Raw genomic sequence first — 12507 nt, 5'->3', positions numbered from 1 at the left:
ATACATACCTTTAAAATGGTTTATAATTCTGCTATCTTTAGACTGTTTAGTATAAACACACACAAGTCAACGCAATTATAATCTTATATGATGAAATATTTATAGAACAATCCAAGCTAAAGGTAAATAGGTTATAGATAGTTATCTGCGGTGTGAGCACTATAATTAAACAATTAATTAATTAACAATTTTATAGATCACTCAGTTCTTTAATCTGCACAATAGCTGAAGCTGACTTATTCCACACCTACACAGTAAAGAGTTGGACTCGCACAGGACTCGGATGGGGCCGCACTCGGAGTGAAACTGAATGGATTTGACTGCAGAAAGGACCTATTTATACCCAAGAACTAGTTGCGCTGCCAGGCTGTCAGGCCGAAGGACGATGTGCGCAATGAAAATGCCATTAAACAGCAGGATGGTTCTTTTCCTAATACGACTGACAATGGCAATAAGTACAACGAAACAAATGGCGTGGGAGGAACGTCATGGGGAACTTTGAATACCCTTTGGTGGCTGCTAGCTATTTGCTAAAGATAAAACCATGCAGATACACTATCTGTGGATATCTTATATTAAATATTCTAAATTATATTCCATAGTTCATACTATAATACCAATTTAGTAATCTCTCTCCCGAAAAGAGTATACCACACAAGCAACAGGCTTATGCGGGTGTGTTGGTGGGGGAGGGGACAAAGAGTAGGCCAGCCACCGAGAGAGAAAGAGTCCATAAGCAAATAAGAGCAACCAGCCAATAGCGTGAGGCGTCCTTTGTAGGGATAGAAGCTATTGACCAATCGCAAGATGGGGACCACCCCCACTACCACACACACACACAAGCACGCACACACATAGCAAGGACAAACACAAACAGGATCAACAGGCTGTCAGGCACAATCCCCATTTCCTTCCAATTTAATTTGCTTGCCTGTCTTCTTGCTGGCCAATAATACGAGCTAATACCACATCTGGGGAGATTAAAAGGGCCCAATCCACTTCCCCCCCTCCAGACCTTTGCCACAAAAACCATCAAACATTCCCAGAAATTGCAAAGCAGGAGGAAAAACAAGGGGAGGAAGAGGAGTGGAAGTGGCAGGGAAAGAACCAAAGGGAAGACATAAAATCTGAAAACCGACTAAAATTCTCTGGAAGCTTGGCTTAAAACGCCCAGGCCATATCAAATCATGTTCCCCCGCCACCACTCGCCCCTCTCTCTGACATCCCTGCCCCACCCACTCCACCATCTCATTACACACTTGTTACACGGTGGAAGGGGGCGGAGGGAGGGAGTCTCTGCCGCTTACGTTTGGAGGTCAATGAGCTTTGCTTTGCCTGGCTCGGTGCTCGTCTTGAGACTGTAAATTTCGACAAAATACCGCTACATTCAATGGCTTTTGCACGTCTCTGTGTGCGTGTGTGAGTGTGTTTGCCTCTGTGTGTATATGACTGTGTGTATGTCTGTGTATTACCAAATATTGAGCAATAAGAATAAGAATTTCGGTTTCTTTCGCTTGTCATACAGACAGTTACAAAGCGGCTTTTGTTGGGGCAGACAGACATAACACCGCCCCACCGCCATACCGTCCGTCCCTAGCTCTCTCCCCCTGTCTCTTTATCTCTCTTTCTTCCATCGAATGCATTCTTATTAAATTTGTCTGCTAAAAATACATTTCGTTTAAGCTTACGAGTTTATTGAGCAACAGAAAAGAACCAAAAATCTGTATTAAAATGCATATGTATAAAAACACAAGGCACAGGGCAAATGCAATTTAATTCTCAAGAGATCTCTTCCGCTCTTCAATTACATCGCTCACCTGGTGCTCTCTTCAGGTGCCCGCTGCCGCAGCCTCGGACGCTGCCTGCCTGCTCTCTTTTGCGCTTGATCATTTTGCTTTCTCTTTTGATACTTTCTTTCATCTGCTCTCGCTTGGCTCTCTTTCGACGCTCTCTCTCTCTCTCTTTTTCTCTCGGGCCTTCACACACACACATGCTTGGCATTTTTTCGTGTGTTTTGATTCCTTCATTCTTGTGGCCGCCGTTGCTTGAGCGCTAAGAACGTTCGTTGACCTCTGCTGTTGCTGCTGCTTCTGCTGCTATGTTCTGTTTAGTGCTGGGGCTGGCTCGCTCTCCTCTTCTCTCCACAGCTCTGCTCTGTGGTGCTCCAAGTGGACTTCTTCTTCTTCCCGCTTAGCGGTACTTCTCAACCTGTTTTATATCTCTCCCTCTCTAGCGGGCGTGAATGTATCTGTATCTGTGTTTGTGCTAGTGTGTGTGTGAGTGCTGTTTGCCGTAGAAGTCTTCCTGTTTATTCAGCGATTAAAGGTGCAACTGAGAAAGTTCCAGCGCCGTCGCGACGGGCCCCAAAGCAGCGCAACGTCACGGGTCTCGGGTCCCTGACTCTCGGACATTTCTGATCTCTGATGAAATGCACGCATGACTCTTTCTTACAAGTATGTAAAAATGTATGTACACACTTACATACATATGTATGTATGTACATATGTATGTATGTTTCATATGAATGTTTCATCTTTTATACTTTCTGGTTGCTGTGTGGATATTTTCGAGCAATGATCACGCATTTAATTAGCAGGAATTTTGATTCTTCTTTCAGGTGTGTATGGGTGTGTATTTGTGTGTGTGTGTGTGTGTCTCTGTGTTCCTGTATGGTGGAGGGTGGCACAGCTCTTACAGCTCCTTTCTCCTTTCTTTACTCATACCGTCTGAGCGCGGCTTCTGGTGCTTCGTACACCGATTTTCGCTCGCTTGTACACAGGTTCCCGTCGGGGATGACGATGACTCCACCGCAGAAGATGATGATCAGGCCAGATGCAACGGGTCTTCGCCTTGGCCTTCTGCCATTTAGTGTGCAATCGTGTGTCCCCACGTCCAGTCCTGTCCATTTGGTTGCTTGGAAGCTGGAAGCTGAAAGCTGGATTCTGGCTCATCTTCTCATCTCGGATCCGCCCCTCGGCTCTGCTCACTTCCACTCATCGCAGTTCGTTCGGCCTTCTTCCTGATCCGATTCGTTGAGTTTTGCGCGCGACTCCGCCCGACTCCTCTTGGCCAGCTGGCCTGGCCCATTTCACCGTTTGAAATCCGTTTGGTGTCGTCATCGCTTTCTGTGCCCGGAGCTAATTAAGTGGCAGCCAAATCGGACACGGACTCATCCCCCCGGCCTGGTCCCATGATGATTCTGCTGCAGCCCCTGATCTTGTTGAGTGAAGGGTTCAAGGCTACGACCCTGATCGGGTGACTGTGCCCGCCAGTGGAACTATATTTGTACACCCATAGATGAGATCCGAGAAACTGGATAACATGCCAAGCACAATCAGAGGTGAGCTACCAACCGCATAGGACAAGCGTTGGGATCGGGGGAACGGAATTAATTTTCGAATATTAATTCATATTTCATATATTAATCCGTTTAAATTAATATTATTTGCTGGGATTTCTATGTGCATAAATGGAAGGTCATAATTGTATGAAATATATGTACAATGTATAAAAGTATTTCTGTACAATATACATACGTTTGCCATTACAAGAAGCTCTAAGAGTTAATCCACCTCTCATAGAGCTTTAGCTTGCGAGAGTAAATCTTATGGAGATTAGATCTCTCTGCAAAATATCCTTAAACATTTCCATTCCTTTATAGATCTTTCAACGGTTTTAACTATTTTTTAATTTATTTAAACTAATTTCAATTGAAATTAAGCATGCAAAATGTGTATGTTGGTCCAAATTTTCGTTTTTTTGTTATAGCAAAATAATACAAAAAAAATAAATAAAACCTGTTTGATTTCGCAATCAATATAAAGGTGAAAACTAAAAAGTTTCGCTGGCAATCAAAATATTTCTGGTGATATTAGTCGGCTCCTCGACTATCAACCTTGCAGGGCTTTTGCATGGCCCATGGTCTAATGGATTCATTAAACAGGCAGCAACAACAGCAATTAATTGATCATAAAAGGCAACGGCTTTCAATAGCCGCGTATAGATGGATGGATGGATGGAATATGCAGTCGAGCTTCAAGACATGCAATGGTTCCTACCCCTTCCCCTCCTCCATTACCGACCGCGTCTCCGTTTCTGGTGGATTTCCGATTCTAGCCAAAAGACTTTACAACATCTTCAAGGCGCTGAGCGGCTGCTGGCGCAACAACAGCAACAACTACAATGAGCCAGTGTTGCCTCATCGACAACAGCGCTGCAATAAACCAGTCGTTGGCGGTGGTGGTGGCATGGAGGGGGCGGCGGCGGGGGCCGTGGCGGAGTGGCAGAGAGTCGCAGCTAATCTTGCAACACAGTTGCGCAACAAAGAATCCGAAACAACGGTACTAACGTGTTTGTTTGTGGGGCTTGCTGCTGCCGCTGCCGCTGCCGCCGCTGCTGCTGCCATGTTCTGTTCTTGGCAGCAGCAATCAGCTTTGAGCCAGTTGCGTGTAACAGGTTTTTCCTCTTGAATAACTGGGACTTTCTTACGGGACTTTTTCGGAGAGTTCTGCACAATGACGATGGAGGAAAACAGGTTGGCATCCATTGGCATGGCATAGACTCGCAATAGAGGGAGCAGCAGCAACAACAGCAGCAAGAAGAAGAACCAGCCTCGATCGGGGCACAACGGTGAGGCACACATTTCACGTTAGAACCAACGGTTCTCTAGCCAAGTTGCAAGCCGCAGCTTGGGGCCAGGCCAGAACAAGTTAGGCTCTTGGCAGTGGTTGCGCAAGCAAGCGACGGCAGCTGAAACCAGCACAAAATAAATCTAACATGATTTAAGCAACGGAAAAACATGAAATATTAATGCTGATGGTTGGCGGCCCCTCTCCTAACTCTAGCTCTTCACTCTCGACAGTTGGTGGTTGTTGGTTGGTGGTTGCTGGTTGGAGGTTTGCTTGTGGTTGGCGGTTACTGCTTGACGATGGTAACGGTTGACAGTTGTTCGCCCTCCATCTGCTCCCCTGCCAGCGCTAATGAACCGATCCGAACCGATCCGATCCGATCCGTAAGGGCCCACTTGGGCGATTAATCCACATCTGAATTGGGTAATGCGCAAACGAATCCGTACCCCTTACTGCTTAGGCCCCCCTCCACCAACTCAACTCCATTGCAATGAATCGTTGCGGTTGTTGCAGTTCTTAGATGATTTTTTGCAGTTTCATAGAACACCTGCTGTAGAAAATATTACATGTAAGAAATGTAACTCGAAGTAATCCTGTTCTGTCCAACTGAACTCAACCCATCCTAATTTTCTCTTTATAATTCCACTATACTTAACTATATTTAATAAATTCAGAGTCCACAGTGTAGTAAATACATACATATATGTATGTTCATATATATTATAACAGCCTATCGGTCTTTTTAAAAATACCCTTCAAATCCCTCAATTAAATATAGGAGTATCTGGAGACTTCTTTGCAGAACCCGAACCCCTGTTTCGAACAAAACTTATCACAACTCCATGGGGAACTAATTAATCCAAATCTCAAAGTTTGTCTTGCGACATTTAACTATTTTGTAAACCCTAGAATACATTCCCCACAATGTTTGCCAAAACATTTGAGTTCAAACTTGCCGCCTTGTCCGCTTCCACCCTGAAAAGCGCTAAAATTTCCCTTCAACAGTTTTCCAACTCAGTGAGAATTTCCCCGCCATCACGGAGAGAGAACGAACGGCTCTTAGGGGTGGAAAAATGCTGCGCAGCAGTGCCGAGTGCGTATCGACTCGCGTCGTCACCTTCCACTTCCAGTTTTCCCATCTATGCACTTGGCATTATGCCTACTAACCCTATTTCGTAGCTCAGTTCGCAGCGAGTCCCATTTTTGCGCTGCATGTGTGTGCGGCATATATCTATTGGTGTGGAATGCGATTTTCCCAGCGGAGTGCGCGAGTCTGTGTGCGCCAGTCCTCCCCTTCCAAGCTGCCACTGACGGTGGCGCGCAACGCAACCCCACGAAACGGAAAGTTTGTGCAGCGGCAGGCAGCAGGAAATGTGTTTGTGGCACTCGAATTTGGGACACATTCCTGCAAAGGACGCAGCTTCGGTCAGCTGCTGCCAACTGCTGCTCCAGTCCGAGGAGTGCACCTGCAACCAGAAGCCACAAAACGCGCGCGCGACGCATCCAATCAATGAACATTTTGCACACTTCCCAGCGAGAACTAAGGAAAATTCGGGAAGTAATTCTTAAAAGTGATTCGGCATACGATTGCCACATCGAAAGTGAATTACAGCCAATGGAAAACAACTGACTTTGGAGTCTTGTCGCCTGTGAAAGTGTTTCAAAAGGTTCAAAAATAATTAGCAGTCGAGGAAAAGGGAAAGCGGAGCCCTGCAGGATACAGCGACAGCCCTCTCCAGATCGCATCGATTTGCATGTGTGTGCCCTGCCGCTGAAAAATCGATTATTAAAGCAACTGGCAAGCCACTTTCCACTCGCTAGCAGCTGTTGGTTGTCGTTGTTGCTGCTGGCTCTGATGGTGGTGGTGCTGCTGGTGGAGGTGGTGGTGGGTGGTGGTTGTGGTTGCGTGCCGCAATGTGGCGAATAAACAGTGGCAAGAGCAGCAGCGCTGGCAGAGACACACTTCCAACTGATTTGACGTCGGCGAGTTCCAATGGCGCTGGTTCCACCGAATGCTGCAGCGCAGCCTTGCAGCCATCCAGCAGCTCCTCGTTGCATGTGCAGCAGCAGCAGCAGCAGGATACGAAAGCGAGGATGACAACAACGAGGACGAGAGCGACAACGACTACAAGCAGCCGCGGACACGGATACAGATACAGGCACAGCCACAGATACACAGCAATAATAGCAGCAGCAACAGCAGCAACAATCGTTGCAAAATAGCCCAGAAGCTGCAGCGTATTGTGGCCAATAAGGAAAATCTATTCAATTAAAAGACACAAGCGACAGTGTGAGAAAGACAACACAACCAGTTAATCAAACCGACTAATTCATCAATCGGAACTATCGCTTATAACGCACAAAGCAGTCGGCCCAAGCCCAGGGGTCACGTTAAGTATACGACGCGTACTTCCAGCTGCACGTCACAGCGAGCCAATCAGAACGAATCGAATCGAAACGTAACGAAACGAAACGCACAGGTGCATTAGTCCCCCCGAGTCCCTACTCCCGAGTCCCGAGTCCCCACTCCCACTACCCCCACGGTATCTACATCATTTGACAAGCAATTGCGGGATGGGAAAAATGTGAAAAAAGGAAAAAAAAAATATGTATATGTTTAGTAGACAATTTTAAGTGCACTTTCGTAAGGCTGATTTTGAATTTACTTATTTCGATGTTGTGCTTCTACACCCACAAAGAGACGATACCCAGGCAACAATCAAACCACGAGCAATGAACCAAGTGAAAGTGTTAAGTGCTTAGCGTTAAGGAAATACACAATACCAAAAGAAAAGAAAAGATAAGGGGTTTAAGCGACCAGTAAGACTCTCCAGACAGTTATCAGAAACAGCCGCCACGACGGATAGGCCCCGAGATCTCCTGCTGATTCAGCAGGCCAAGCCCACAGGCAGCAACAACAACAGGGCCTCGCCCGGTGGCAGTCACTCGTACATCGATGCGGACGCCGCCACTGCCGCTGCCGTGGCCAGCCTGCGCAGCAAGGTGCCCTCCATATCGATAATTCCGCTGCCGGTGTCCACCACAATCGTGGCCAGAAGTGGCCCAGCCATCCAGACATCGCCGCCGCAGCTGACGCATGTACGCAGCACCTCCAACAAGGCCACAGCGACATCTCCACCACTGGCGTTCCTCTCGGAGGCGGGTGCTTCGAGAGCATCCGGAGCATCCGGAGCGGCAGCTACTCCCGCACTGGCGATCCTGCAACGACCGCAGCAGCAGCATCAGTACCAACAGACCGACAAGTGCACCGTGCTGAAGCTGGACATGCTGAAGCATCCGATGGCCAGCACCACGGGCAACAGCGCGAATTCGAGCACCACCAGCGCCACGTACCTGCAGATTGAACAGCAGCTGAGCGAACTGGAGGCCGCCGACGAGGAGGAGGAGAACATGGCCAGCCTGCTGGGCAGCGCGCCGCCGGCCCAGATCCTGGCCAATCAGCCCATCATCGTGAAGATCGAGCCGAATCAGTCCTTTCATATCGTGGACGAGGGCGACACGCGGGTCCTGAGCCTGCCCCTTAGCGATGCCGACAAGTTGGGGGCCAGCTGGATCGACCTCAAGGACATTGCCGGCCTGCAGGCGGGCAGCACGCTGCTGGATGTGTGCTTCGAGCAGACCACTGAGGATGGCACCATCATAGCCACGGTCCAGCCTGATCCGGAGATGGAGCTGGACGCGGAGCTGCAGGCCGAGCTCGAGGCGGAGGACGAGACTGAGCAGGAGCCGCCTGCTCCCAAGCGAGTGGCCAGGCAGCAGCCGGCACGTACGCAGCACAAATTCATGACGGAACCTCCGGCCCTGGCCAGGTCGAGTAGCTTTAGCAGCCTGAGCAGCTTCAGCAGCATCAGCAACATCAGCTCCGTCTGCAAGAACATGACCAGCAACACGAGCGAGAGCAGCATCAGCAATCCCAAGGCGCGGGACCGGGACAGGGATGGGCCCAAGGAGCGAACGTCACCGCCAATGCCGCAGCTCAACGCACAGAAGTCCGCTGCAACGACAGCGGGCACATCTGCCACATCGGCCAGAGAGAGCCACGGCAGCAGCAGCAGCGGCAGCAGCAATGCCATGACAGGTAAATCCGATTAATAGCCATTAAGTTGCCACTTGAAAGCCAAACTCGACTTAAGCCCAATGGAGTTCTGGTTGGCAAGCGCTTTAAGCTCCCTGACTTAAGTTTAATATTCCGATTTAAAGAGCATCTAACTGTGTCCCACATGAGGACTCGCTCGTATTAATTGCTAGACGAGACTACATTTGACTAGACTGGACATATTTTAGCGTGAGGAATTCTGACTCCATCTCATCTTCGTATTAAATTTTGACCCACTGTGAAGTGGCCTGCCGAAGGGAGTCGTGACGGGCCACAGTAGTAGCTCACAGAGTGAACAATGGCCCATTCGTGGTTTCCCTTGACTATCTGCACTACGAATCGAGTGGCATCCAAGAATCTAAGAATTCAAATGAACGAACGCTCATTGCGCAAGCATCCTCAGCAGCAGCAGCAGCAGCAATTAACAGGCTGACACATCAGCAGCTCGAGCAGTGGCAGCAGCGGGGCAACAACAGGTGTACACACCCCATGCTAAAAAGAATTTCAATTTACAAGCCGCCTCGATTTATTGGCTATTCACCTTTGTGTGGCTGCAGCAGCACCGGCCGAGGCAGAGGCAGAGCCAGTGGCAGTGGCAGTGGCAGAGGCAAGTGTCCCACTTTCCACAGCCAACAGCCAACAGCAACAAGAACATGTTTTGACATACTAAATAAGCCTCACTCACTCCGGCCATGTCTAGGTGTTCTTTGCCATTAGGTTCTGTTTCTGTTAGCTGTTTCGCTGTCTCTCCTTACCCGCTGCTGTGACGCTGTACTGCCACTGTACTGCTGCTTTTCTGCTGTTTTTTTTTTCGCGATTCTCGCTGCCCCGCCATATTCGCTTTACTGCTGCTCGGCTCGAATGAGCAGGCTACCCAGCAACATGGCCAAGACTCTGCTGCTGCTGCTATTGCTGATGGTTCTTCTGCTTGGCTCATATTTTTACCGTAGCTCGAACCCTAGCGGTAAAAGCGTCAACTACAAACTATACAGTTAGCTGAATGGAGTCTAAGCACAGAGAGAGAGAGAGAGAGAGAGAGACACAGCGAATTAAAGAGGGAAGAGGAAGGCTCAAACCCAAGCTAAAACATAATAGAATTAACGTCTGTAGGCACTCAAGCTTGCTGGGAGGAACGGGAACGGGACAACTTTACCAGCTAAGCTGAAAGAAAAATTGATTTGGCAGCGCTTCAGGGCCCGAGCTCGGTTCTGCTCGGTTGATGGCTACAAATGAGTGTCAGGCACTGACACGACTTCCCTGCAGAAGCCCCACAGTCAGTCGGCCAAGATTGATCTATATTTTATAGTTTTTGTTGATAGTTTCTGCTCAGGGCGGACGTACTCATTAGCCAGACGGGGCTGGGCAGGGCGGGGCGGTAGGGCTGTAAGTCGGACCTGCTCGGCCCGTGATTGATGATCGATCACATGAAATGTTACCTAATTGCTGTCCCAACTGAACGAAAAACCAAACTTGGAAAACTTCCATCAGAACAAGTCCAGAAGCTATGGCTATTGAGTCTCCCCTCCCGTTCGACGCTCTTTCTTAAGTTCCTTTAAATAATTCATCGATAACCAAAGACTCCAAAATGGGCAGAGAGAGTTTACCAATTTGATTGAAATAATTTGTAGAAATTAATTAAGTAATTTTATTGATATTAAAGCGGCATGCAGAGCCATCAGAATATCGTTCCCAATCATTCTCCATAGGCCTCTTTGTCCAACCAGTATATCTTTTAAGTATTCCTTTCAATCAACAAAGTTGATTCACTTTCATTACTTCATTAGTTTCGCCCCAAAATGCTCCTCCAAAACTCGTTTAAGTCAGCCAACAGTCACTTGCGGATTTGACAATGATTAGCCCACATAATAATAGTTGGCAAAAATATGTTTAAATAAGACAAAAAGGTTTTCTTCATTCGACCCTTTCTGCAGGATGGGCGACGGCGACCCTGAACGTGGTCGATGGACTTTGCTGGCTCGTCGGCGTCGTTGTGGTTGTCGATGTCGTCGAAGATGTCGCAACGGAAAGATTACGAGATATATCTTGTCTATTGGGACTCACACCACTATCACTTTTTGTGGGTATATATATAGATATATATGTATATATCGATGGTTATTGCTGTAGTCTCCCATATGAATTGGAGTCAGGTTCATTATAATTTTGGTTGAACAACGCTTTGCATTTCACGCATGAATCTTCTGGCCGTCGACCATTAGCCAGGTCAGCGCCGCATGAGGCTGCCTTCGGCTCCGATCGAGCGTGGCGAAGTTTCATTATCATATTTTGGTATTTTGCCAAACTTCGTCGGGACTGGGGCTGATCGCTCGGGCCAGGGCGATGTCGTAATGCCCCAATTGGCTGGCGCCCATCTCTTTTGCGTCTATGCAAAATGCGAATTATGCTGCACACACACACACACACATACAAACGATCGTAGCTTTGGATGTGGCGGATCTGAGAGCTAATGGCTCAGCATCCCCACCAGACGAAAATCCATAAATTAACAAATGAAATATTAATTTATGGCCAGAGCGCGAAGTTGTGTGGTGTTTCTTTTTCGATTTTCAACATTTACATGTCGTCTTATTTTCCAATTTGCCTTTTATTTTTTGGCAAACTTCGAAAGCAAATTGCCAAATTTTTAAACCAATTTTAACATTTTTAATTGGCTGCAGTTCACCTTGACTGCTGCTGCTGCAACTGCTGTCTGATTTTCAAAGCGAGCTTTTAATATTTATAAATTTAATAAATACAAAACACAAAATATATTTATAATCTAATGGAATCTATGGAACTCCTTGCATGCGCAATGGGAGGAAGTTGGCAGGACACTGGCTGGAGGCAAGCTAATCTGGAGCTTACCGCTGAAAGTGGGGGGAGGCATGGGTATGGTATTTATTGTAAATGCTGCCCGACTGCTGGCTGACTCCTGGCTGACTGGCTGGCGAATAAGTCAACTGCAGTGCACACATTTTGCCCTAAAAAGCAATTGACCTGCTAATTGCGGGAGGCAGATGGGACCGACCGACCGGGAAATGCAAAAAGGAAACGGAAAAACAGCGGCAGCTTTTCCAAAGCTCTCTCTCTCTCTCGCTCTCTCCCTTCTTCCCACTTCCTAACGCTCTCTTTGTGCAAAGAGAACGAATTACTCGCTTTAAGAGAGCGAGCCCCAAACGGCAACAGCTGATTGCCGCTCTGTCTCTGCGCTCTCTGGACAACATTTTGGCGTTGGTTGGGGCCTCAGAGCGATTGGTTGCCATAGCGAATGAACGGCCCAAAGCGGAATGCTGACAACAGAAAAAGTTGGAGAAGCCTCAGCAGCAGGAGGTGTGGGCCAAGGCGGGTTCCGTGGGGCCAGAGGCGGATGGAAGAAGTCATCGGCACAGAGACACATATACCCACTCAGCGGGCAGCGCTGCTTTGGGGGCTGACGCTGCCTCTGTCTCTGCCTCTGCCCCGCACTGCTGTGAACTCTCTCTCTCTCCCACTCTCTGCGGCGCGCTCTGCCGCTCCACCGCTCTCTGGCGCTCTCTGCTGCCACACAGCACACCGCATTGCGACGCTGCCACTGCCACTGCCACTGGCTCTGCTGCGGCGCTGCCGCCGTACCGTACCGTACGTACGACGACAACGAACTCGATAACATTTTGAGGCACGGCACGGCACTCTTCGGCTACACTTTGAATCGAGCGAATGCGGCGGCGGGTTACGATGCGCAGCGCGTTGTATCTTTATTATTAATTATTTGTTGTTGCTGTT

At 48.3% G+C, this 12507-nt stretch overlaps 2 protein-coding genes across 4 annotated transcripts in view; both read left to right on the top strand.

The window, feature by feature from the left end:
• The first annotated feature begins 2478 nt into the window (after positions 1-2478).
• The window catches only part of LOC111079536 (probable nuclear hormone receptor HR3), a 31370-nt gene continuing 21341 nt past the window's right edge, over positions 2479-12507 (top strand). For 2 of the 3 annotated variants that reach the window (XM_022374748.2, XM_022374747.2), the window contains exon 1: positions 7526-8727. In XM_022374748.2, the coding sequence (XP_022230440.2) occupies positions 7914-8727 (814 nt within the window). In that variant the 5' untranslated portion in view covers positions 7526-7913. Of the gene's footprint in view, positions 3341-7525; positions 8728-12507 lie in introns of those variants that run through there. The other variant, XM_022374750.2, reaches the window with a different exon arrangement.
• LOC111079547 lies at positions 5810-7433 on the top strand. The gene has a single exon (XM_022374769.2). It carries the CDS (start codon positions 6543-6545, stop codon positions 6849-6851), a length of 309 nt encoding a protein of 102 aa, XP_022230461.2. The 5' UTR covers positions 5810-6542; the 3' UTR covers positions 6852-7433.

The sequence above is a fragment of the Drosophila obscura genome, unplaced genomic scaffold (genome assembly GCF_018151105.1).
Source record: "Drosophila obscura isolate BZ-5 IFL unplaced genomic scaffold, ASM1815110v1 contig_186, whole genome shotgun sequence".
Lineage (NCBI taxonomy): Eukaryota > Metazoa > Arthropoda > Insecta > Diptera > Drosophilidae > Drosophila > Drosophila obscura.
The sequence above is the reverse complement of the archived record's forward strand: the minus strand, read 5'-3'. Positions and strand labels throughout refer to the sequence as shown.